The sequence below is a fragment of the Clarias gariepinus genome, chromosome 14 (assembly GCF_024256425.1).
Source record: "Clarias gariepinus isolate MV-2021 ecotype Netherlands chromosome 14, CGAR_prim_01v2, whole genome shotgun sequence".
Lineage (NCBI taxonomy): Eukaryota > Metazoa > Chordata > Actinopteri > Siluriformes > Clariidae > Clarias > Clarias gariepinus.
Genome location: NC_071113.1, coordinates 5,983,508 through 6,010,812, shown reverse-complemented (window position 1 = coordinate 6,010,812; position 27,305 = coordinate 5,983,508). Strand labels below are relative to the sequence as shown.

Below are 27,305 nucleotides of genomic sequence, written 5' to 3'. Positions count from 1 at the left end.
TTTGTCTCTGAACCCTGGACGCCATTGTGTCTTAGAGCTGTTTTCCACTGTATTGGACTGGGAACGCTGTCTTGCTGAGGATTTTCTGTAATTATGATTATTTACCATCAGCTTTACAGGATAGACATTTTCTATCATTGTGCTCCCGGACTGATTCAATGAAACCTGTGAGACACACGCACACATAGAATAAACCGGACTTTAGACATTTTAAACATTCACTTACACACTGAAATATTGTATACAATTGTAAATATTGGCATCTGGTGCACTGCAGTGTCTATTTTTTGTACATTGATCGAACTGAAAGTAGAACCGTGGGCCGTTTGTATCTGCAGAAATTTGTAACACAAATGTTCGTATGTCGGGGACTACCTGTGCTATTGATTTAAAAAAGAAATCTTCATCTCTTATACATTAAAGTTTTTTTTCTTCCCCTTCTCCTCATCTGCTGGTGCCACACCCTAGTCCAGTAGGTGGCAGTATTGTGTACACGTTAAAAGTTTTTTTTTTTTTTTTTATGAACACTTAGATAAAATGGGTCAAAAAGTGTGACTTAATTCTTAATCGAAAATTTACACATCTATTTAATAAACAAAATATAGGTTAAATCGCACAGTTCTGGTTTCATGGTTTTTGCTCCAAAACCTGAGAACCGAAATGAAATCTGCTTTTTTTTATTGATCTGTTAAAATGAATTGAAATTAAATGATCCGAATATTAAGCAGTATAAGTACAATAACTTTATAACATTTGTCTGTATTGTCTATATAATTTGTCTGTTTTTGGGAAGTGCTCCAGTAAAACCATGTAATTCTGCTTTAACGGTAGCTGCATACAGACGTCCTTCACAAGCAGCTCCTTTCTCTTATTTGTTGCCTCCAAAGATGCAGCGAAAGCAAACAACCGAATCATCATCATCATCAGCGTTAACAAAAATCTTCATGAACCAAATTGATCCTAGAAAGCAAGACTGGTAGGTGTGGTCTGTACGTGTATATAGAAATGTCAGTTTTTGTTTGACGAAGTAAAAAACAAACAAAAAAAAAAACATGCCTAGCACTTTTAGCAAGCTAAAACATTTGCTTTCCATTTCTATTGTTAAAAAAAAAAACTGTTTGCACCTCTCTGATTCATGGCAAGACTGGGATGGGGCAGGTCTTGTGCAAGAAAGCGGTCTATGTGATTCACACAAGTGGTGAAGAAGAGTAAAAACATTCTGTAAACAAGGTTTATCTTTAAGCACCAAAAGTTTTCCCAGAATTCCTGCATTGCCTGCTCAGGCTCAGAAAGAAGAAGTGACAGATGTGAGCTCAGTGCATTACTTTAGTACATTCGTCTTCATCTAGTCCTAAAGGATTAGAGCGATGCTATACGAAAAAAAAAAAAAGATGAGGAAGAGACGGGTGACTTCTGATGGACGGCAGCTCTCTCTCTCTCTCTCTCTGTAATTCACCTTCCTCCTGGACCTCCCAATAAAAACCTGCAAGAGACGAGCATTCTTATTCCACATCCTGCAAAAACAGGTCTAGATGTATCTGATAATCCAATTAAGTGACAATCAGTAGTATGCACCATTCGTTCCGGCCTGCCACCGCCTCCTTCCTCACCAGTCTCTTTTTGTCATCTAGTGGCTTAGCGAGAGCACGCAGCACCCTGGCGCGGAAAGGCAACACCTGCGGCGGCGAAATTCAAAAGGTCAAAACAGATCTCAATTTGATTACATACACAAAGTTCGACACTCAGTAACGCTTTAAGGATCGCTTGCATTGTATGAACATGATTTATTGATGACGATCGCGTCGAAAATCTTACCATGTGACTAGGCAGGCGGGAGAGGGCGTGGACACAGCGCAGGGCGGTAATCCTCACTTTCTGTTAGAATAAGGAGAAAGGGTTTTACCAGACAATTCGATCTTTTGATAAAAAAATAAAAATAATAATAATTAAATATAAAATAATAATAATAATAATAATAATAATAATAATAAAGTGGCAATATGGTGAGCGGTGTACCATGTCAGGGCTGGCGGTCAGAGCGAGCAGGCGGGTGAAAAGGGCCTCCAGCTGTGTGGTGAGAGCGGGTGGAGGTTCCATGAGCAGCGGCTGAAGGCAGGACAGAGTGGACAGCTGCACCGCCTCATCAGGACACGAGAGCGCCTCTAAAAGCAGCGGCAGCAACTGGGGAGTAACAAGACGCAAGTCAAAGCGAACAAAAACATTATCTGGGGTTCTATTCAATCAGCTTTGGCTTCTACAGATAGGACTTTTAGTTGCTTTTGTGTGTGTGTGTTTTTTTTTTTCATCCTGTTCAGTTGGGATTTAAATAACTAAATACCTAAAGATTAATTCAGACTGTTAAATTACAAAATAAATAACAAGAACATTTAAAAAATGATACCGCTATTCTCTTGGCCTTGTACATCTATCTCTAAAAAAATAATTGTTGAAAATTGTTTTGTGCAGGACAACACTTTTAGTACGCTAATTAGGCCCAACCTCCTTTTCCATGGCACTGAGATCATGTGAACCTCATTATAATTTTCTTTAAAACAAAACAATGCAAGCTTTTTCCAGAATCTTCCAAGAGAAAAAAAATAAGACAGGTTTATCAGACTAGTTTAGACAAAAAGAGTTTGGAAGACGGCAACAGTTTAAGGAGGCTCGGTCTCTGAAAACGAATGAGCGAGTTGCTACACTTTTGTCACGTGACCGCTGCATTTGCATCCTCATTAGTATTCATTAGCGCACAGTGTCTGTGTTTAATTATTATTGTTTATACAACATGTTGTATTAGCTATAGCGACTATATTTTATTTCCCCCCCCCTCTTCATTTTAACACCACTTTTACTAATTACATGTGTAATATACATTTTGATAACCATGTACAATATGTACCGATTTGATTTCATAATTCCTGGAAGGATTAATTCGATTCAGTTGGCAATAAAATTCTTCAACCCTAACTAACGCAGTGAGTGCCTTCTCATGTAAATAACCATGTTAATTGATGTCAAGATGCGTCCTGTGATGCAAAAATTTTTTTGACTGATACTGATATACTCACAGCAGGAAGTTCGGTGAGTTGCACTTGTCTGGGCAGATTATTCACAATGTGTGACAAGGCCTTCAGAAACACAGATCTCTTCTCTAAAAAAAATAAAAAGAAGCAACAATATTATGAGAACAGATATCAGGATAGAGCAGCGCTCGCGGTTTTTAGTGTAATAAGTGACACCATCTGTACGCACCTCGCTCGGCGCAGTTGAAGCCCTGTACGAGTTTAGCAGAGTTCTCTGTAAAGAAGCGCTGGCGGTACATAATGCGCACATTTGCATGGCAGCTGCGGTTCAGCACATCTGGAGAGTCGCTCATAAGTAGCGAGAAACTGTCTGCTGCCTGTGAACCTAACTGATCATCGCTGAGAAGGCAGAAGAGCTACAAAGAAGACAGAGAGAGGGGGGATTCATTATGAAAATTATAAAATGATATTTTTGCTGAATATACAATATTATTACAATATATTTTGCTTCAACACCTAATGTTGGCAAACACTTAACACATAAAAAGCTAAGAAAGGGGTTTCCATCAGCTACAGTGCCTGGACCCATGGACATGATAAAGAGACGATTCATCAAGCTGTAAAAAAAAAAAAAAAAAATAGAAATAAAATGTGACACTGCTTATGAAAATGTGCAATTCCAGTTTGGGGAAATTTAAAAAGCAGTCTATAAATTATATATGTGATGCAGTTGCACAGTTTGAACACCAGAGGTCTCCATCTGTACACGCCACAGAGCAGGCTTTTGTCTGAGACAAACTGGACACTGACTTGCAACTGCAGACGGCTGGAGAACAAGATTAAACGCGTGAAGTGAACTGTGCCTCCAGACTGCTTGGAAAATCGTTGTAGGGCAGACTGAAGTCGCCTTTGCTAAACTTAAATTATACACACATGATCATGTTCTTTCAAGCTGGAACTACACTTGTGATGCCTGATGACCTGATTGCCCTGGGAGGGGGCACTAATTTATACATAACCGTATAAGATAAACTTCAGAGACGGCTGCAGAGATCAGACCAACTTTTTGGATTTTACCCAACTTTGGAGCCCGGTTTCTGATACAGAGTTTCATTACGTTTCAAAACTTTTATTTATTAAATTATTGTTTGAAAGAATTTACAGATTTATTTATTTATATTTTAGATAATTTTAAGAATGCGCTATTTTCATCCTAAAATGCGCTTGTTTTTGCATTGTTTATGATCCTGTTACTGAAAAGCAGTCTTCATTTACATTTTGTTCAAAATATTCTGGTAAATGTTCACCCTGATCAATAACCGAAATCCACCAGATACACACTTTAATGCAGAATTACAAAAGAAGGACACGATGCTGGCGAAATAATTACACTCACTGAGGGATAAAGGGAAAAAAAAAAAAAAAAAAAAAGACAAAAGGTGTTAATCCTGTTCATGAATTCCAGAAGAAGAAGAAAAGTCATCTACCTTGTCAGTTAGGTTCATAGACAGAGGATGGTAGCGCAGGAGCAGAGCCTTGACCACCTACAAAAAAGAAAGAATAAAATCGTGATCATGTCAACTAAAAAAAAATTCTATTCTCATTTATACAAAACATGACAGCTCTGATGGTGAAGGTCTTTTAAAAAATAAAACAACCCTAAGGAGAGCTCAACTAAAAAAAATCTGAGCAACAACCTGTTTCATGTACGTTTAGTATGATTACATTAAATCATCAAATCACAAATGATTACTCAGAAATTTCCCAATAAATAGCTGTTAATAATAAGTTTGTATTTACGCCATTTGGCAAAAGCCCTCATCCAGACTGACCGACATTGTATCTGAGCAGTTGAGGGTTAAGGGCCTCACTCAGGGGCCCCAACAGTGTCAACTTGGTGGTGTTGGGGTTTGAACCTTAACGTCCAACACCTTAACCACTGAGCGAGCCCTGTCCATACTGAAATGATTATGCACAAGGACACGTGTAATGGTAAAGATGAGTCATTTGTAGAGCAGTGAATCATAAATGGACTGTTTATTCAATTCAGCTTGATTTTTGGACATTGCGATATTCAATCATATTTACTTCCAAAAGCAGTAATGTTTGTCATATTTCCCTTAAGCAACTTACATTTCTTACAAGATTTTACTAAAAAAAAATATTAAAACTACTAAATTGATATAATTAACATTAAAACATTGTGTAACTTGCATTTAAGTTGTGTTAAATGTTTTAATGTCACTTCTTATACAAAGCAGTAATTTTTTTTCACCTTTTGGTCATAAAGAAGCAGAAATTATAGTCTTGAAAAATGTGAGGATTTGCAGAAGATGGACTTCTTCCCGGGTCAGGGGTAGAGCAGTGGTTAAGACATTGGACATTGGAGTTCAGAAGGTCCCAAGTTCAAACCCCACAACCCACTGTTGTGACCTTAACTCTCAACTGCTCAGATGTATAATGAGATAAATATGTAAGTCGCGTCTGTGGTAAATATTATGGGAATTAGTTAATTTTAAAACCATTACTGTTTGTACGTTTATAAAATGTGGATTAAAACTGAATCCAAAACTGTCCCAATGATTCAAGTAATTGCGTCAACCAACAAAACAAATTGTTCTTGATTTAAAGACCCATCAATTCTTTCTGACCAGTCAGAGTGGAGATTAACAGAAATTGTAAGAAATAAGATTATAATGTACATGCTCTCTTATAATAATAATTATTGTCATTATTGTTATTATTATTATTATTTTACCCAGATGAGTAAAGTGAAGGCTTGCACTCGCTGTGCTGAGGATTTGCAGTCCAACGTCGCACTTATTCTTTTTAAGGTCTTCTCCAGAACCGCGTCGAGGGCTTGGCCTAAACACACAAAACCCAAATCACTACACAGACACAATAAATAAACGCTCCAGGTTAAATTTTTCACATGCTTTAGATACAAATAACAACATCCTAACAGGAGGCTTGACAACACACGAGGGTGAGAGTGACTGTGGGCTCATCACACACCTGCTGCTCTCTTGTTGATCAGGCCGGCGAAACACTTGGCTGCAGATGTGTAGGAAAAGGTGTGGGTGCATGAGAAGATCAGCTCCTCCAACTCGGCTAGAAGTCGGTCGATATGAGGAATGTCCACCTGACACACAAGTGTGGCAACTAAATACATTCAGCTTATACACAGTGAGTGTCTGGAGTTGATTATGATGGTGTTTATTACTTGATAAATAAAGGGTTTTTGTATTAACTTACTTGTTGTGAAAGGGAACACACAGAGGCCATGAGCAAACACACCAGCTGTGACTGCGAGCAACACTCTGACCCGCTCTGCCCGACAAAAACACACAACATCAAGCTTACATTCTCTACTTTACATCACAAATATCTACTGAAAAAAGTCTCGGTATAAAATCTGTTTTTAAAGACATTAACAGTAGAATCATTTACAGTAGAAATAGGGATCCCCAGATTTTGTCCCTAATTTAGTCGTGTCTAATTCCTCCCCGTCACTAGGGGGCTCCCACATTAAGGCTACTACTACCACTCAGTCGGGAGGGCCGAAGACTATCACATGTTTCCTCCGAACCACGTGACACCGGCCAACCGCATCATTTCAAACTGCTTGCTCATGCACCATTGGGGGCGGCGTAACACACTCAGGGGACAGCGCTATCCACTCCTTTCGCTCGCGTAAGCTCACAGACACCCCTGATTGGCTGTAGAGCTGTAATTAAACTGGGGGCACAAAGTACCTCCCATCCCTCCCCTCCGAGAGAGCTTGGCCAATCAGCTCTCTATAGACCTCCAGCTGCGAGAGGTTACAGCATCACCCAGGGATCAATTTAATTCAATTTTATTTGTATAGCGCTTTTAACAAATGGCATTGTCCCAAAGCAGCTTTACACAATCAAAAGAATTATTTAAGTTTGCATGGAATTTGAATGTTTATGAATCAAAATGGTCAGATAGTCCCCTGGTGAGCAAGCCAAGGGTCAAACTCGCGATCTCCGGATGACAGGGCGAGCACTTTACCACTGCGCCACAACACTAGTTTTAAGTCTTTAAGGCTCTGGAAAATGTAAGAGAAAGAGAGAGAGAGAGAATGACAGGAGTAGAAGGCGAAGCTGGATGTCTAACCTTAAGCAGCTCAATCTGGGAAGGGTAGGCGTTTTCTGGCAGGAAGGACACGTCTCCATCCAAGAATAGGGACACAGCCTGGGCGGCCATTTGACCAGCAGGTCTAAGAAGACCAGAGGGGTGACTCAGAATGGCACGTCTTAACTGAAGTGGACTATTACACTATTGTTGAGTTACCAAATATTAGAGATGTAACAGTACTGTGCATAATTACTGTACACAATGAGATCATAACCTTCTATAAACATGAACAATTTTTCTCCTTAGCATGAATACACTTAGTAAATGACAACTATTATTACATAATATGTTAATGGTTCATGTACTGTATATCTAATAAGTACTATTAGAAAATCAAAACTACTCAATGATTAAATAATAATCAAAAAACATCAATCGAAACAGGCTCAAGTTTCTCTGCAATAGCTTCCTTCCTGTTTAAAAAAACCACACGTTCTTCTCTGGAACAAAAACAGAGAGCCCTGCAAAATTTATTTCTCAAGTTTCGCTCTGGTTTTATCTTTTATTACACTGTAGATGTGCATTTTGATAATTTAAACAGTTAAAACATTAACTAAAAAAAAGTTTGTTTTCAACCGTATTTATCTAGACTAACAACAAATAATCAGACAAACTAGAAGGAAGTTTGACAAAAACAAAAGGTTAAATTATTGAAACACTATGAAGATGACCTATAATAAACTGCAACTATGTGTAGTTAAATAACTGCAGGTCCATAGCATTATTTAGATTTTTATGCAATTATTTCATTAATTTAATTTATTCTACACACCACTGACATTTTTCCTAAAAAAAAAAAAAAAAAATCATCCAAGTTGGGGAATATGGTCAGAGTAAAAGGAAGCAAATGTTCTTAAAGGATAACCTTGTTTGCTAGTTCTCTGTAAGGCCATACAGATTTATTTCTGATTGTTAAAATGTGTGAGAATTTTATTAAAATTGTGCTCCTGTGTTATATTGAAAAATTTATTTTTTAATAAAAGCCTGTTTTTGTTGTAAAAAAAAAAAAAAAAAAAAGGTAATGTGTATATAACCTTAGGTAGTCACGACGAGTTCTGTTCCAGGAGCACGTTCGTAAGTCCGATTGGTTCTTAAGTCTGACAAAGTAAATCTTGTACGCCTTTGACACAAATATACAATGTAAAGCATACTGATCCACTCGACTAAATCTGTCCCCAAACTGCCATCACGTGGCCAAAAACTTTAGCCGCACCTAAGCAAATTAATCTTACATGTGAAATAGAAGTGTTGTCTCTGCGTCTTTAAATCACAAGGGGAATCTCAGATGACTGTATTGCTCAACTGGATTGGACTGTGAACGCGGTTTTGTCAAGGATTTTTCACCATCAGGACAGCTTTACAGGACAGACATTTCTATCCTCATGTTCACGGATTGATTTATTGAAAGCAGTGAGGCCGACACATTTCTCATTTCTGTGACTGAACCAGAAGTAGAACCACGGTCTGTCCGTAACTGGAATGTTCGTAAGTCGGGGAACTACCTGTATTTGGAACAGTGACCTTTGTGTTTATGATTATGAACAAATGCGTGTTGTTCTCAACACAACTCATTCCCCACCCATGGACCAATGCTCAAACAAGTCCTGAGGGCCCAACAATGATATTTGGGACAGCCATGCTATTCCAGGGGACTTGGGGGAGTCAATCCATTGCAGGGCACACTTGCTCACACACTATGGGAAATTTGAAAACACCCATCGCCTGTCTTTGGACTGCGGGGGGAAACCCGGAGAAAACCCATCAAGCACGGAGGGAGAACATGCAACCGCAACAAACATAAACCCAGAAAACCTCTTGACCCTCGAGGCGCCAGACCGCTCTGCTAACCACTACGCCACCATGGTGATAATCAGTATGTGAATGGGTGTCGCACTCAGAGCTGCTAAGGTCATGAAGACAGCTGTGACTTTCTTCTGTACATTTATAACAATGAGAACTTTCACACTTCGACTGTATAAGCGTCTCTGTGTAATAACGTTAAACACACTGCAGTTAACCGACACATGCAAGCCTGCCTGATTTGCCTATAGCAGCAGGAGGAGTCCGAGTACGTGTATATGTGTGTGTGTGTGTGTGTGTGTGTGTGGTTTTCCTGTTATCTCAGTCACTTACACTGGCTGTAGTGCTGCACAAGCAGTGCTTATGACAGGAACTATAGCAGACAGCACCGCCTCATCTGTGAGAGGACTAGTGCTCGATCCAGAACTCGTCTGACCTGCAACAAGTGAAAAAGCGTTTCACCGACACATTCTCTGTGCACTTATATCTTTTGCCTTTCCTTTAGTGTTATCATGCATCTGTCGATATTATAAATACTGCAGCATGCACAATCCCGGCGGATGTCATTGCGGCTGCATCGTGGCCAATTCTTTTTCCACATCTGACTAATGACATACTACGACCCCGTTAATTTAAGTTCACTTTACTAAAACAAGTCGGTGAAAATCACAAACCGATGAAGATGTTGGTTACATGCCACAACTGAGGCTTAGAGATGATCGATGCTGTAGAGACGGAAGCAAATATTAAGTAAAGGAAGTAAATCAGTGATATTATAATTATTATTTCAGATTAAAGCCCAATTACATGTCTGCCTGCAACAAAGATGAACCCCTTAACTATTTTAAAACTAATTTAACAAAATCTTGTTTGGCGTAACATTACATGGTATCGGCTTTCACTGAAATGGATCAAAGATTTGTACAAAACGTACCTAGTTCTTGGCAAGATTTTGAACCTAGTGTTTTTTCATCTTATTACTACTGAGCTCCTAAAGGGACGTGGGTAGGGAAAAAAAATAAACGTTGCAAGAAAGAAAAAAAAAATTCCACCTTGGGAAAAACAAACAAACAAACAAACAAACAAAAAAGTAAAACTGAATGTAAAGACATTCAGTTTGTACCTGGAGCTTGCCCTTTTCCGTATTTTTGCGCCATATTTATCACATGGTCCCAATTTTTTTCCTTCTATGTCACATTTTATTTCCTTTCTTTGTCTTTTTCTGCCCCAGATTTGTCCCCCTCCCCCCTCCCAATTTTTTTTATTTTCCCCTTTAACGATTTTTTTTCCCTCATTCATGTCCCAACTTAAACTCTCAGTGATAAGCAAGTCTTTAAACAACACTTTGGTGTAAAAGCAGTTTATATACTTACTATGGAGCGCTGCATGCAGAGACAGGCCGAGTAGTCGTGGAATGACAATGTCGTGAAAAAAGTCACCGATTTCCGCCGCGTCTTGGGCGTGCCCGGCAATCATCCGCATGCTCTGGCACACCGAAATCACGTCGTCTAATGAGAAACTGCTGCTGCCTGCACACAGCGAGTCAGGATAAGAGTTCAGCATCGAGACATTATAAAGAAACTCATCAGCACTGGAATGAAAGACAGATTCAGCAGTATTTTATCTCGTCCTAATCCTAACTCGGTCTTCGACCCGACCTCGCGCTTGTCAGTCACTCACCACAATTTAAAAATAAACAGGTTTAATAAACAGCGCGCTCAAGGACGCTTTTACAAATCAATTCAAAAGAAAACCCAGGCAGATGGGGGGAAAAAAAAAAAAACAGCCAGCACACAACAAACAATCTGCCCAGGTGCATCGCTGTCATGATGTACTGTACTGTATCAGCTCCATGAACCCAGGGCTGTGAAACTGCCCAGCATGCCTCGCACCTCTGGGGTCACTCGTATAGTCAGCATCTGTGTACTGTTTGTTATAACATTGTGACCAAGTGTGTGTTTTTTTTGTTTCTTTGATATACGAGTGCTTTGATATACAAGCACACTTTCAGATCAAATTACGCAACGTATGCTCACAATCCAAGGTTCAACTATTCTAAAAAAAAGATAATAATAAGCAACATCATCACTATATGCTATAAAAAAACACAAATAAATAAACACACTCCTGGCTTGTCCGTCCCGTGTATGAGAGAGGTGTGTACCTTTGTGTGCGGTGGCTAAGACCTGAAGCAGTACGGGCGCGCTCTCCTGCACCAGACTGAGCTGAGAGGAGATGAAGGCAAGGGCTGTCACGCTGCGCTCTCGGGCTGCTGCTTTGCTCCGACTCGAGGCGTCGCCCTCGGACACGCGTTCTGTTAAAAGATGCCCATGTTAAATCAAGTGCAAAGCTCTTAAAATCAGGTCAGAGAGCTTCGTGCCTACCTGTAAATATTACATCCTTCAGTCTCGGGACCATTCGGGAAGCGAAGACGGCCGGGTAGAGACGAGCCAGAGATCCCGCGCAGTCTGTTACCGCCGAGCTGAAACGGTGAGGAACATTTTATTCAGTCAAGCTCGGATAAACGTGAATCATGCTGCACTCTGGTTGGTATCTTACCTGAGCTGTGCGTCGTCTTCTTCCACGACGAGCCTCGTCAGGTGATCCACTGCTAGTTCAACATCCGTCTCCGTTAACAGGCCTTAAAGGGGAAAAAGAAAACAAAGAGGTTTTATTTTTGATATACAGTCTGTGTTTACAGCTCATGAAGTTTTTCATGCCAATTCTAAATTTGAATCTTTATTAATTAATTAAATCATTTGGAAAAATGAACCCATATCACTTATTCATCTATTTCATCTTGTCAAGTCACAGGGAAGCTGATCCCAGGAGACTGGGCGGGATACACCATCAGTTTGGGAATTTGGGAACGACAATTAATGTTTTTGAACTGTGGGAGAAGATGGGAGTACCCCAGAGGAAACGCACCAATCACAGGAAGAACATGCAAACTCCCCGCACACAGACCCCGACAGAGGAATCGAACCCTGTTTGAGTGGTAGTGTGTGTGTGTGCGCATGTGTGTGTTTGTATTCACCCACCTGACTGCTGTCCCAGAGTGGCAAGAACTTTCGTAGCTGTGACTTGGAGAGACGCGTTCGATTCAGACAGAGCAGAAAATACCACGCTGCTTAGAGACTTTTGGAAAGGGAGCAGCACGCTGTCCTCTGAGCACGGTTCAAACATAAAGCAGGAAAAAGAACAAATCATTTATACCTTACGGTTGTGGAATTCTAATTTAAAAATCTAATTTTCTATTCGGTCAGAAGGTGATGATTTATTTATTATCATTATTATTATTATTTTTTTTTTTTTTACAAGAGCAGTTCTATAATAGTGCTGTTTACAAATGACATGTCTTGTGTTTCTGTTTCTGGAATGAGTCTTCAGTGTCAGCTCTTTATAACTTTTAGATGTAACCCTGTTTAATTGGCTTTAATTAAACCCTGTGGGAGGGACGGGGTGTCTGGCGGAATAAGGACTAAGGAAGGTTTTAGTATTTATAGTTTATAAATAGTATGTAAACGATGAAAGAAATGAAACAAAACATTAATGACTTAATTCTTTAACAAATAAACAAAATTCCAGCTGACCATTTTCTAAGGTATATTAGATTATATATATATATTTATATATAAAATGCAATATATTATATAGTAACATATTAATATAATATAATTACAATATGGTCACAATATCTTACATTTTTGTGCAATAACAATTTTAAACAGTGCAATATTATCCTAGTGCAATTTTCGCAACTATTGTATTTATACACTGAACTGTCCACATTTTTTTTACGCTGCTATGACCATGTCCCCACTATGGGATGAATAAAGGTTTATCTTATCTTATTAAACGTACGTTATTAAATTAAGAGTTTTATCTCAACTTAAACCTTATTAAAATGCAATAAAAATGAACAGCCTACAAATATACAGTATGAACAACACACACACCTAGTTCCGCAGGCTGGCTCCTCACCGTGGGCTGAATGAAACCTTGCAACACCTCCAACAGAGTGCGCCGATGAGCACACTACACACACACACACACACACACACATATATAAAATAATAGATTATAGTACTGTGGCAATTATTCTGACTTATTTGCTTATAAGCTTAAAAGTGAAAACATACTTTAATTCTTTTCTAAAAAGTAAAAATGAAAAACTATTTGTTTGAACATACAAATAGTATGTATGATAGTATGATCACATCACAGACAATTAGTGAAAGAAAAAGGTAAATTAATTCATGTTTCACGTGCGAGAGATATGAAACGGACCTGAGTTCTGGAGTTGTACTGCTCGAGCAGTGCAGGGAGCACCACCGACGTTACGATGAGGCTCGCCCTGTAGGAGGCGCCACTCGCAGCCTGCAGCAGCTTAGCACTGGGCCACACCAGCTTTAGATCCGGCTCACACAGATGGTGCTGACAGTCTGAAAGAGAGAGAGAGAGAGTGGGTAAATTGGGTCATTCTGCTGAGTGATGAGCCGTGATGATGCTTCTTACTAAACAGATGGCTCTCTAGATTAAAGCAAGGTTCAGCTTCATAATAAGAGTTAAAGTGTGCGATTATTACAAGCTTGGTTATCTGACAAAGAAAAAACAACTCGTTAGATGTTTATCAATAAGGGTTAAAATATAAACTTGGCTTTAAAAATGTCACCACCTGTATTTCAACAATTCAAGGTCATAAGTAGTCATTTTTAGACCTGCAGATGGTCTGTGGTCGATAATTTGTGTGTTTAAAACAAAATGTGGAGGAAAAATCTCGCTTTTGTATTTTTGTGCATTAATTTACTGGCTTAGGCTTAAACAAGCCAATACAATAATGATTCTCCCCACTGTGACCTGATGTAAGCAGCAGCTCATTTACTTAGAGACTGAAATTGTGCATTCGGGGGAGGAGTGAAAAAAGGGGAGGTTGAGGTATGAAACAAAAGGCATTATCTGAGGGGGAATCATCTGTGGAGCATTCACACACTCACGCACGCATACACTAGTGATGGGAAGTTTTCATTTCAGTGAATCGGTTCTTTAAAACTCTATTAAAATAAACAAATATTTTTTTAATCATTTAGTTCTTTTGATCAGAAATAAAATAAATGTTACATTTTCAATAGACAGATCCCCAACAGGTCCACATACACACATTTTGGCTTTGGCTCGAGTAATGAAAATATTACAATGCAGCTAAGGACATATTATAAGAAACAGAATTATTATAGCAGTAAGATATATAGAGTAGCCCATCTCTCGTATCTTCTGGTCGGAGTCGTTCGTTCTTTTGTCACGTGACTCTCATAGACGCTATGCAGTTCGTCACACAGGAAAAAAATTTAACGGTTCTTCTTACGAGTCTTCTAGTCGTTTGTTCTTTTGAGTCTATTGCACTGCATAGGGTCTATGGGAGTAACAAGACAAAAAAAAAACAATTGATTCGGACTAGAAGACTCAAAGGTAACCGCTCATTTCTGTTTCCTGTAAAGAACATACAGAGGTTTTGCGATGCGTTGAGCATGCGCGCCCAGGAGAAAATGAACGAGATCACTTGTTCTTCTGAGTCATGGTAAAGACTAGTGTAAAAAAAAAAAAAAAAATTTATGAATTGTTCATGAACAACCCATCACTAACACACACACACACTTTAGGGGAGCTTTAAAACCTCTGTTAACCCGTTAAAGCAATAACACTAATTGCACATCATGGCTGCACTGCCATTAACTTTTTATTTACCTATTTATTTATTTATTTATATGCTTCATATACATCTTGTAGTTTTTTTTTGTCCTTAGCATTGCACTCGTAACGTCTGGTCAGTTCTCACATCCTACTGACTATATGTAAGAGATACAGTATACAGTGTGTAATCACATCTACAACCTGCCTCTGTGTCAATGTTTCTGTTGCTGCTGGATATCTGAAATTTCCTTCAACATGGGACCTTTAAATATTGACCACTGAAAGTACACTTTTTGTCTCATTGGGACAGAGATGAGAGAGGTATTATCTCTTGCCATACTCCGGTACCTTTGATGACGAGCTCCAGGAACGACTGCAGAGCGTCTCCAGAATCAGACTTGAGGACAGTGCGGGACAGGCAGGACGTGATGGCGCTAAGAGCGGACAGACCCGCCGACTCGACTCTCTCGCTCGCCGTCTGGAACACCTGAAACATGAAGACAAGTCCGCAAGCTTTTAGTCTCAGAAACGGGCAACATAGGGGGCGATGTACTGTATAGAGGACGCACCTGGACGTTTTTATAGTGAGGGAGTGAAATTTTTTTGGGCTGGTAGAGAATCAGTGTGAATCATGATTTCATTCATTTCAACACACTAATAAATGATTTAATTCTCAGAAATCAGCGTCTTCAGAAATATTTTTATGTAACGATTAACACGCCAGGGCACACTGTTTTATCACCATTGCAAAGCCGTAAAGTGAAGATTTTTTCTAACATCAGCATGTACTTAAGTGTTTCAAAACTCTTGCAACATAGCAATGTGCCAATACCAGCACTTTTTTTTCAATGATGTTATACTTTTAAAATATATTCATACATGTTTAAAGTTGAGAAACATCTGCGAAATAACTTCATTCCTATTATAACATGTTATTACTGCTGTGAACAGTTGTTCCCTCAATCCTCACAAATAAATATAGAAGTAATTAAGAAAGTAGAAATTAACATTAACGTATCTCCATGGAGCAGCTTTACCTCTTTAGAACCACATGGGGGGACCTAGTGAATGATCTGCAGAGAGCTGGGACCAAAGTAACAAAGGCTACCATCAGTAACACACTGCACCGCCAGGGACTCAAATCCTGCAGTGCCAGTCGTGTCCCCCTGCTTAAGCCAGTACATGTCCAGGCCCCTCTAAAGTTAGCTAAAAAGCATTTGGATGATCCAGAAGAGAACTGGGAGAATGTCATATGGTTAGATGAAACCAAAATAGAACTTTGTGTTTGGAGGAGAAATAATGCTGAGTTTTATCCAAAGAACACCATACATACTGTGAAACATGGGGGTGGAAACATCATGCTTTGGGGCTGTTTTTCTGCATAGGGACCAGGACGACTGATCCGTGTAAAGGAAAGAATGAATGGGGCCATGTATCGTGAGATTTAGAATGAAAACCTGCTTTCATCAGCAAGGGCATTAAAGAAAAGATAAAGAAAGTCTTTCAGCATGACAATGATCCCAAACACACCGCAAGGGCAACGAAGGAGTGGCTTCGTAAGCAGCATTTCAAGGTCCTGGAGTGGCCTAGCCAGTCTCCAGATCTCAACCCTATAGAAAATCTTTGGAGGGAGTTGAAAGTCTGTGTTGCCCAGTGACAGCCCCAAAACATCACTGCTCTAGAGGAGATCTGCATAAAGGAATGGGCTAAAATACCAGCAACAGTGTGTAAAAACCTTGTGAAGACTTACAGAAAATGCTTGACCTCCGTCACTGCCAACAAAGGGTATATAACAAAGTATTGGTATGAAATTTTGTTATTGACCAAATACTTATTTTCCACCATAATTTGCAAATAAATTCTTAAAATATTCTATAATGTGATGAAAATTTACACCCTATAATGAAAATTACAGGCCTCTCCCATCTTTTTAAGTGGGAGCACTTGCACAATTGGTGGCTGACTAAATACTTTTTTGCCCCACTGTATATATATTTTAATATTTGGCAGGAATGTAAACAAGCTGTGAGAAGAAGCGTCACCTCTCTGCGTATAGAGGACCAGAGGCCTGGGAGGAACTCGGCCAGCTCCGTGTGTCCGTATACAGGAGCACAATCAGCCTGTAGTAGAAAGGAACCAGTTATTACTTTTTACTTCATAGTGTTTGTGTAAAAAACAACAACAAAAAAAAAAATTGAGTACTCAAAAGAAGAGTCGTGTCTGGATGACGTTTTACCAGCGTGAGCAGCGAGTCCACCTTGGCGTTTTGGACGTCCGAATCAATCTTCTCGATAAGTAATGGCACCAGGAACTGTTGGTGTGAAGAATGCAAATTTAATAAAACACACAATAACTGTGTTCTTGTAACAATTTGAATAGGGAACTTGATGTTGCTGGTGTCACATCCAAACAATGTAAAACAGAAGGACTTGGAAAAGAGCTACTTCCTCTTTACAGTAGTACTTGCTTAGTAGATCTCTCTCTCCCTCACACACACACACTAGATATATATTTATGTGCTCAAAAGTTTGGGAGAATTTGCATGATTTGTACCATTTAAAAAAAAACATGAGGTGAGAAGGCAAAACTAATTTATTTTATTTCCTTTATGACTCAAGCTTATGTGTAAGGCATAACAGAAAGGCACAACCAACAAACAAAACACGTCAATAAAGAAAATGAAAAAATAATCCCGGTTCTTAGTTCTTAGATGTGTATTGCTCCCATTTAGCGTCGATAATGTCATACAGTCTTATATGTTAATTAAGTGAAATACGATAAACCCCACTTAATTTATGAATTCTCTTGTACGAACCTCATACGGCGAAAATGCTTTGGATGCGGATGCAAATTTCTAGCAAAATTTAAATTCTTAAGGCGAGAATTCATAAGGGAGGGGATTCGTGTGTAAGGTTCCGCAGTATATTATGAATTTCTGTTCCGTATCGAGAACCAAGTGGTGTTATATGTGTTAAAACAAACTCGAGTATGAGCATCCTTAGAGTTTAACCTTTAAGTTTAGTGATTGAGAATTGACTCTAAACTGTAACTATTAGTGATTGAAGTCTTTCAGCCAGGGATCTCCGATTCCGACCAGCGTCTAACACAGGCTGGTGATTCTTCTGTTCAAACACAGATGATTTTACATCTGCTTAATTACCAGGTTCAGTGGATGTGTTAAGGTGTGTGTACGGCGCGAGTGTAAAGCAAAAGCAAGTCTCATTAGAGAGGTTAAAGATCCATTTTCTCTCTCTGTATCAGCCTGCCGTTATGCATGTGCATGTCGTTGGACACCGTTCCCCTTCTCACTCACACACCCCCCCACCCTTCTCCTCTCGTGAGTGTGTAAGTCTTCACTCACACACACACACACACACACACACACACACACACACACACACACACACACACACACTCTTTCTCTCTCTAATGGAAACACTGCTCTGTTGTGATTCTTTTCAAAGGTAAAGTGCAGGTTCATTTGTTTTATTTTTACTTTACAGCAGTGATTGTTAGTATGCGTTCACGTGAGTGTTATTAGCCATGTTCCTTCTTAATTTTTCCGTTAATGTGTGTGAAACTCAAATAAGAGAGGAGGTTACTGTGTAAGATGAGAAGAGGGAGGAGGGAGGGGCTGATTCCTTCTCTCCTTTTTTAGCTTTACACGCACACAACGCCTGGACGCATAAACTGAAACATTTATCCGTCAAGATTTATTTTTAGTGCAGGTTGATTTGTTTTATTTTTATTTATATTTTATGTTTATAATTTTTATGCATGCATTTTTGGGTTGTGGAACGAATCATTAGAGTTTACATTATTTCTTATAGGAAAATATGCTTTGGTTTACAAGTGTTTTGGAACATGAGCCCACTTCTGGAACGAATTATGCTCATAATCCAAGGCTCCACTGTACATTAAGAGCGGTTTTGACTTGACTGCATATTTTTGCGGTGTAGATTTGAAGTCATTATACCTTTTAGCTGTATAGTTTTGACGGTATATTTATAGTGGTGTAAATTTGGGCAATGGAGATTTGACGCCATTACACATTTTAGCGGTGTAGATTTGACGGTGTAGATTTAAATAGTGTATATTTGACTTCTGGGAAACTAAAACACAGAAAAGAGCAGATTGTTGAAGCTTTTACTTTACCTCTGCGAATCGTGGCGTGCCCGTTAGAACGGCCCGTAGAGCCAGGATGAGGTCCTCCTGCGTGATGCCGTGAGGGTCGTTAGGCGGCTGAACAGAACACGGAGAGGAAAATATCAGCTGTGGAATTGGAAATGGAGCTGGGCAGCATTTTGCAATGAACATTACTTAAATAAACTAAAAATAAAATAGACATTAGTAAGTACAGATTACCAGACAGTCCAAAGGTGATAAAAAAAATTACTATGCTTTAAGGAGAAACTGGAGATCTACATACAGGCGTGAAGTCTATAGGGAAGTAGCAGGACGTGACTTCAAAGAGCTCCTCTGTAAACTGGTCTAAAAAAAAAAAAAAGAAAAGAAAGAAAAAAGAAATAGTCAGGGACATCTGCTTAGATACCGATGAAAGAACTAATGAAAGACAAAGGCTTGGTGGAGCATTCCTTCATCTTATCTGACCAAGAGTCCAGACTAAACATTTGCAATACAATCAGAGACTATTAGCCTACGCATGACTGAGTGTATGTGTGTGTGTGTGTCTCTCTCCAAATCTGTACTTACTGAAGTCATAACCTCTGTGGATGATGTTTCTGGCTATCTGAAAGGCCAGCAGGAGGTTGCGAGGATCTCGTTCTCCGTCTACAGCCTGCACAAATCCAAACACAAAGTCCGGACCCAGACCCTTCAGCTCTGCAGATTAAGGACAAGAAAATTGGAAAGACGTCAGGCAGACCGTCTGAGAGTGCATGTCGGAGGAGTGTGGAACAATATTAGAGCGTCATTCGTGAATAACTATCCGATTAAACTTTCATGAAGCCCAAATATTAGCCGTCACCCTCTCAAGGGCCACTTGAACTACCGCATCCTTAACCCTTTCATTTCACTGTATTAAACATCCCATAATACAGAGTGCACATATTCAAACAGATAGAATTTAGTTTAATATACTGTACATCCATCCATCTATATCATTTAGGCAGAGTGGTTAGCACTGTCGCCTCACACCTCCAGGGTCGGGGTTCGATTCCCACCTCCGGTGTGTTTGCATGGAGTTTGGTGTGTGTGTTGGGAGTGGGGGGTCTTTCCTGATTTTTATTTCTTTGCTGTAAATCTATGGAGGCATCTAAAATATGTATTAATCTCCTCTGAACAGTTAATATTGAGATGCATCTGCTACTCACGCTCTGTAAATACTTTATAAAAAACAGCTCTAATCTGAGGCGCCTTTTTTTCGGCTTGTAACCCTAAATGAACTTCTCTGCAGCAGAGGTAAGTTTTGGTCTTGCTATCCCTGGGAAGGTCTTCATGAGAGACAGTTTCATCATGGTGCTTGATTTTGCAAATGCACTTGACACAATACTGCTTTTGCAAGAACGGCTGAAATTTGTGTTTTAAAATAACAGCTGGCTGTTTTTGTTGTTGTTACGTGATTACATAATTCATAGTTTGGAAATCTCTAGTATCGTTTCAGAAAGTAACACAATAAATCCGAACTTGCGTCCAAACTTTTGACAGGTACACCATATTACGTTTGGAGATGTAATTTGTGAAAATAAAAAAAATAAAAAAAGAAAGATATTTATTATTTAGGCATTTGGCAGAAACTCTTATCTAGAGCGACTTATAGTACTTTTTTTTTCCTCATTATACATCTGAGCAGTTGCCTTGCTCAAGGGCCCAACAGGAGAAACTTGGTGGTGGTGGGATTTGAACCTGGGACCTTTCGAACCGTAGCCCAATGTCTTAACCACTGATCCACCCCTTATAGTTACAGTACAATAGTTTACTTTCTGTATAAAAGATAAGTATTTATTGTTTTAGACCTCTTATTTGTGTGTCTTCATTATGAAAGATTTGAAAAGAACAGCAATGTGTTGAATTATCCTACTGCCACTGGTACAACCACTGTGTATAACACACCCGCCATCTTCCTTACCGTCTTCTCTCGAGTCCATCAGGCTGATGAGTATCTTGTAGGCGTAGGACCGCTCCGTCAACATCAGGGACTAACACGAAAAAAAACTTTATGTTAGGGTATTACATGAGGTTATATAACTGAAGCACTTTAAAACACAGATTTCTATCCACAGCACTCACCTGGACATGCACATCCTGGAAGAGGGCTTTAAGTATCGACACTGCTGAACCAGGAGGCAGCACTGTGCACTTCGCCTGCAAGAGTGACATCATTCACAGCTTATAGTTTCACAAACAAGGCCAACTACAAGCCGATCACATTGCAGATCGGCTAATTGATACAAAAACAAAACAAAAAACAACAGATTTTGATCCAACACCTAGATGTAGCTCTTTGATGACCCTGACATTAAAACTTATAAAAACTGCCATCACTAGTTCACAATTAACCTGGATTTCTTTGCTAAATGAATCAATTATTTAACATAAACAGATCGACTCTGGTACCGGTTCGATGCTTGGGCTTACCAGAGCTGAGAGTCCATGGAGAACATGTGGCGTGATTGCATAGTGATCTTTTAGCCTGTTCTCGTAGAACGTTACCAGAACCTTGACTGCAGGGAAAGATTAAAAGTTAATCAAATCACAAACGTCTTAATCACAAATGTCGTTACAGGACAAAGAAAACCATTAATAATTTATTGCATTTGCCAAAGTATACATAATTTCTAATTCATATTGTGCTGAGCTCCTAATTTTATATACTAAATCAGTCAAAAGTCACACTACATTTTCAGTTTTTTTGCTGTTTGGTTTTCTCCAAACATGGTACTGGGTATCATCTGCTTTATGGTTTGTTCAGATGCAATTTCACAAACCTCAGTTGTGCTTTAATGTTCTTTTAAGACAGAGAGGTTTCTCCTGGCAACCCTTCCAAACAACCGTACTTCTTCAGTCTTCTTCAATCCAATTGTGCTGTTAACACTTAACATGCTCAGTGAGGCCTGTAGGGTCTGAGATGTAGCTTTTTGCATTGCACCATCTGATCTTGGGGTGAATGTGCTGGGACGTCCACTCTTGGGAATATTGGCAATGGTCTTATATGCTTTCACTTAGAATGGAAAGTGAAGGCAGTAAGGGGGTACTTAGTATTTAGTTTCTGCAAAGCTGGAAATATTTCAACTACCCAGAGTGATTGTAATGTACCCATTAGCACCTAAATTTTGTGACTCAAAAAACTCAAACTACCCCTTTAATTTAAAGGATGTTATAATTCTTTTTATCCATTTAATGTCACATTTAAAAGACGTTAGAATGTACTGCTAATGGGTACCAGCTTACAAAACCATGTCTTCAGGCTCACCAGGCTCATTGGTGCTGGAGAAGCTGGAGCAGGATGTGGTGTGTGTGTGTGTGTGGGAGAGAGAGAGAAAGTGAGTGACTGAGGCTTACGTTCGCTCTCTGAAAGGCCACCGTAGCATTCCTGCAGGACCTGAGAGAGGAGCTGCACCCCTCGGCCACGGGTCTGAGTCTGAGAGCTTGTTAAACTTAACCTAAGCAGCAATAAAACAGTCTGTCAGGCTGCATGCAGAACAATAACAACACTTCTCTTAGACAGTTGTAGTGTGCTGCATTCATACACTTGCAGTGTGGTTAACTGTCGGATTTCTTTTTTACCGTTTGCTTGTTTTACTGAAACTAAAGCGCTGCACTCTGACCTTATTTTATTTAACTTGCATTTCCTGCAGCCATGTTCAAAGACATGAGACCTTTCTTACAGCAACAATAAGAATAAATAAATATTTATAAAATAAATAAATTACTTGTGACATAACGTGTTTATGATCTGATCAGACTGAAATAGGATTTTTCAGGTATATTTCACCAAAAACACCACAATGCCCAGAGTGAAGCACGGTGGTGGCAGCATTGTGCTAAGGATCGGCTTCAGGGCCCTCAGCTGGGACGGGGGGTCTAGTCAAATTGGAGAAAATTACGGGTATTAATGTATTTCAGGACAAAACCTCCAGAACTCTGTTAGACAGACGAAGATGAAAAGATATTTTAATAAAAAAAATAAAAAAAAGCGCAAACTTAATCAACAAAAGAACAGTTTGAGAATAAGAGTTTTGCAAGAGCCCAGTCAGAAATCTAAGGAACGACAGGAAGAGGGTTGTGCATAACAGATTGCTTAATGATATGATCAGGCTGGAGTCATTTTTTTTTTCAAAAGGAGTGAAGTAAAACTGCCAAAAATGATGTAGTTAGTCTTTAAAAAAAAAAAAAAAAAAAGACAGAGCGCATTAGTTAATTGGTGCGCAAACTTTTTAAATAACTTTTAGTAAAACTGCCAAAATGTGCAAAAAGACATTAATTAAGATGTGTGTCAACTGAAGGTTTCCAATAGTTTTTTACTTGGATTTTTAATTAGAATTTATTGTCATGTGCATGGGAAAACACAAAACATTTTAAAAAGTTTAAACCCCGACCACACCTAGGAACATACAAACATATAAAAAGAAAAAAACAACAACATAGGAGTTTTAAACATTAAAGCCCTTTTTGTAAGTCGCTCTGGATAAGAGCGTCTGCCAAATGCCTAAATGTAAATGTAGGGAGATTCATGTATAATCAGGATTTTAGGTTATACCAGATTCAGAAGTCTCATGGCTCGTGAATTCTTTTTTTTTTTTTTTTTAACACCATGCCAACTTCTAAGGCTATATCCATGGTGAGAGTCATTTTTGTTATTCAATATTAAAACTAGATAAGATAAAATAAAACCTTTTTTTAAGTGTCAAAAGAATAAAACAAGTTCCTTAGAGGAGTAAAAGAGTTGCAGTCAAATAAAATATGTTTGATGGACAGAAGATTTCTGCGTGATGAACAACACTTTGGTGGATTTTCTCTAGACAGTAAAAATGTGTGTGTAGCTTTTGAGTGTTGGCTATCTGCAAGTCTTTTTGTCCGCGACTTCACACTCCTGTATCGCCTTTCAGACGGCAGAAGTGTGAATAGACTTATAATAGAGTATAGTCTATAGACTATAGACTCTAATAGAATAGAGTTTTGCAGATGTGTGCTGCCCTTTATAATGTGATGAGTCCACTTGAGAACCCTGGTTCATGTTGTAATAAAGGTCCTGAGCTACTCCACAGATGGACTGCACGGTTTTAATCACCCGCTGGAGAGCTTTCCTTTCCTGAGCTGTGCGATTCCCAGACCAGACTGTAATTGTGCTGGTGATTACACTTTCGACTGAACATCACTACTGTAGAAGTCTCTGAGGATTCTGGTTGATGCCTTGCCAGATTTCTTCAACCTTCTTAAGAAGTACAGAAGAGGCGTTGCTGGGATTTCCTCGAGAGACGTTGAGCAAACTCCCAGCCAAGCAAGGCAGAAGTTTTTACCCTCTCCACCTCAGTCCCGTTGATGTAAATCGGGTCCTTTCTCCTTCTCCTGGGATCAATAATCATCTCCATTGTGTTATCAACATTTAAGGAGAGATTTCTCTCGAGACTTTTCCTCTCCTCCGGTGATCAGACCAATGACTTTGGTGTCATCTGCAAACTACAGGATCCTGGTGTTAATCTGGGACTTACCTTATTTCCTTGTTTTTGCCAATTTATCACATATGTGTAGATTTTAATATCCAACTTGATGTTTTATCTTACTACATTCAGGATTCCTGAAGCTGGAGTTCAGAAAAGTTTTACGATTTTCTTGTTCCTGATTCTTTGAAGGGAGATCACCAAACTGTGCTGTACACACACACTAAGAGCAATTTGGGAACATACACTAAGAGGAATTTGAGAACGCCCTTCTGCATGTCTTTAGACTGTGGGAGGAAACTGGAGTGCCTTGAGAAAACCCACCAACCAACTCCATGCACACAGACCCCGAGGCGGGAATCGGGCCCTTGACCCTGGAGGTGCGAAGCCTCAATGCTAACCACTACGTGCTGCCTACTTGTATATGTATGTTACTTTAATTTTAAAAAGTGACTTTAGCAGGTTTTACAGTGTTTAATTCCAGCACCTTCAAACTTTTGGACTCAGATAACACACGCAAGATCCTCTGGCAATAGAACAAGAAAAGTAGGCTAAAAATTAGAAAAATTACTAAATTCTGATTACATCATCAATCTAAGCAATCAGGGAAACAAGATCGGGGTATTTTGACTATCGCCGTCGGTTTTTAATCTGACGTTTTGGTTATACGTGTGATTACTGTCACCATGTTGGAGTCCTGTTGATGGTTTTTAGTCCAGCGTTGTAACAGTGTTGACACAAGATTTTAAGTAAATCTGCTCCAACGTTTTCATCAGTAAGCATGTCAAAATTATTAATTGTAAGAATCAAAGAATTCTGTTTAAAAAAAAAAAAAAAAGGTATGCAGTGGCAAAACGTTGCAGATATCCTCACAGTGTGCAGCACCAGTCAAAAGTTTTGCTCACAAAAGTTTGGGTTTAGTTTCTACATTATAGAACAACACTGGAGATTTACCAAAACAATTATGTAACATTAATGGCATTAGGTAATTAAATAACAGTCGACACGAATTTCAGCTGTTCTGGAACAGTTCTTGCAAGATCAGTATTGTCAAGTTCACTTAGAGAACCCATCAAGCTCCATGATGAAACTGTCTCTCCTGAAGACCTTCCCAGGAAAGCAAGACCAAAACGTACCCCTGCTGCAGAGGAGACGTTCATTTAGAGTCACCAGTTACCTCAGAAATCACCAATTAACCTCAAAAGCACCTCAGATTAGGGCCGTTATGAAGGATTTACAGACCATAGGTAGTAGATACATCTCAATATCAACTATTCAAAGGAGATTATTGCAGATTTTGAATGCCTTTGATATTATTTTACAACAAAAAAAATAAAAATCAGGGAAGGCCATGGAGTTAGACTTTTGACTGGTACTGTGTATACTTTGGAGCTGTGGAGCCAGTGCCATTCTGACCATGTATGTTACCACGTCAACAATTCCATCATGGACAGGCAGATTCGGTGTGAAACTGGGCAAATCTGCCACAGAGACGTTTGCCATGATTTGTTGAGTTTGCAGCAATGATGCAATGAGTCGTTCGAGATGTCTTCATCCCCTTCAACAAACTCCATCTCTGAAATGTCGAAACTATTTGGCCACGTGTGCACAGTGTTTATCGGCAAACAATCCCCAACATTGCCGCCTTTGTGGGTGTGTTATAGGGAACAGTCCAGGTGATCCTCGCACTGTGATTTGTACACAAGTTGTGGACAAGTTCGTCTCCGGTCCGCTGGCCCAGAAACAAAAAGAACATCACATTGAAGTCTGCCAAGAACTCCATCAGCGTACTATGTATGAGCCGTCCTTCATGTCGAGGAGCATTACCGGTAACAAATCTTGGGTGTATGGGTACAACAACTCTGAGACAAAGCAACAGTCTTCACAGTGGAAGGTCCACGGGTCGACCGAGCTCATGCTCACTGTCTTTTTTTTGACGTAACATCATTTTTCATAGAGAATTCGTCCTCAGCTGCCAGACTGTCAAGTTTTAGGACAGAGGACGTACAAATCTCGAAAACCTTTTTGATACAACCTCGTATAACGGTGCCAGTGTGTGTGTGTGTGTGTAAAACATTACCCAAGCGCCTCAACCAGCTGAAGTATGGAGAACTGTTCAGCCTTGACACCTTCAAGAAAGATGAATATTAGTTTAGATGAATGAACAGAGTGCAGGAGAGACATCAGTGTGAACTCTGGACCTTTTTTACTGCATAACTTTTTATTCTGTATGCTCCACGTGCACTCACAGCCTTTAAAACCTCCACTTTACATCAGAAATCATGCAGTAAATACGACATCAATAATTTAGCTTAGTTTGGACCAGTTTTTACGCAAGCACTTTCTGCTTCTGCCACGCGCACACACACACACACACACAGGATGTGGTCACACAGCTAGCAGCGTTCTTATCACGCTACACACGGTGACTGTTTTTCCCCTACCCGTATTCCTTTAATCCCGCCTTCTCTACTGTGATTAGACAACTGGTAAACTAAAGAAACTCCTGACCAATTAAACCTCAGCGGTATAAATTCTTAACCAATCAGAGTTTAAGGGGGTGGGATTTAGCCGGAATATGTGTGGAACTAACAGTGCAAGCTTAAGAAGCAAGTTATGGAGTGCACACACATCCTGTTCGTTCATACCCACAGCATATGTATGGCATACAAATCGGAGACTGATTAACATACCTGTCGCGATATTTGCAGCCGAACTGTCGTCTTGTCCAGACACGAATTCCTCCACCAGAGCTAACAGATGAGCAGCCATGGCGAACAACTTCAAACATCTCCCTGTGCGCATGCGCAGATCGTGTTTCGCGGAAATAAATTACAGGATAATTATAGACTATTATTTAAAAAAAATAATAATAATAATCATAAATACACTGACAATTCCATAGTAATTTATACAGTCGAGTTTATGAAATTACAAAAATGTAAAAACAAACAAAATAAAAAAAACTGAGACAGGGAGTTTAACCAATCGCTGAAGGTTTTCCCGTGTG

General features: G+C 39.4%; 1 protein-coding gene across 1 annotated transcript; it reads right to left on the bottom strand.

Annotated features, from left to right (window-relative positions):
• Positions 1–524: 524 nt before the first annotated feature.
• Positions 525–27,097, bottom strand: mms19 (MMS19 homolog, cytosolic iron-sulfur assembly component). Its single transcript, XM_053510772.1, has 31 exons — positions 26,989–27,097; positions 26,376–26,424; positions 22,197–22,297; positions 21,273–21,358; positions 20,925–20,999; positions 20,764–20,833; positions 19,389–19,517; positions 19,105–19,166; positions 18,831–18,917; positions 16,912–16,986; positions 16,718–16,795; positions 15,024–15,162; positions 13,275–13,429; positions 12,944–13,022; positions 12,026–12,151; positions 11,544–11,625; positions 11,369–11,466; positions 11,149–11,298; positions 10,358–10,513; positions 9,318–9,420; positions 7,164–7,266; positions 6,279–6,353; positions 6,039–6,165; positions 5,782–5,888; positions 4,511–4,567; positions 3,253–3,439; positions 3,069–3,151; positions 2,017–2,181; positions 1,816–1,875; positions 1,576–1,676; positions 525–1,483 (listed from the first exon to the last, which is right to left on the bottom strand). The coding sequence occupies exons 1-31, from the start codon at positions 27,065–27,067 to the stop codon at positions 1,453–1,455; spliced, it is 3,075 nt and encodes a 1,024-aa protein (XP_053366747.1). The 5' UTR covers positions 27,068–27,097; the 3' UTR covers positions 525–1,452.
• Positions 27,098–27,305: the final 208 nt, after the last annotated feature.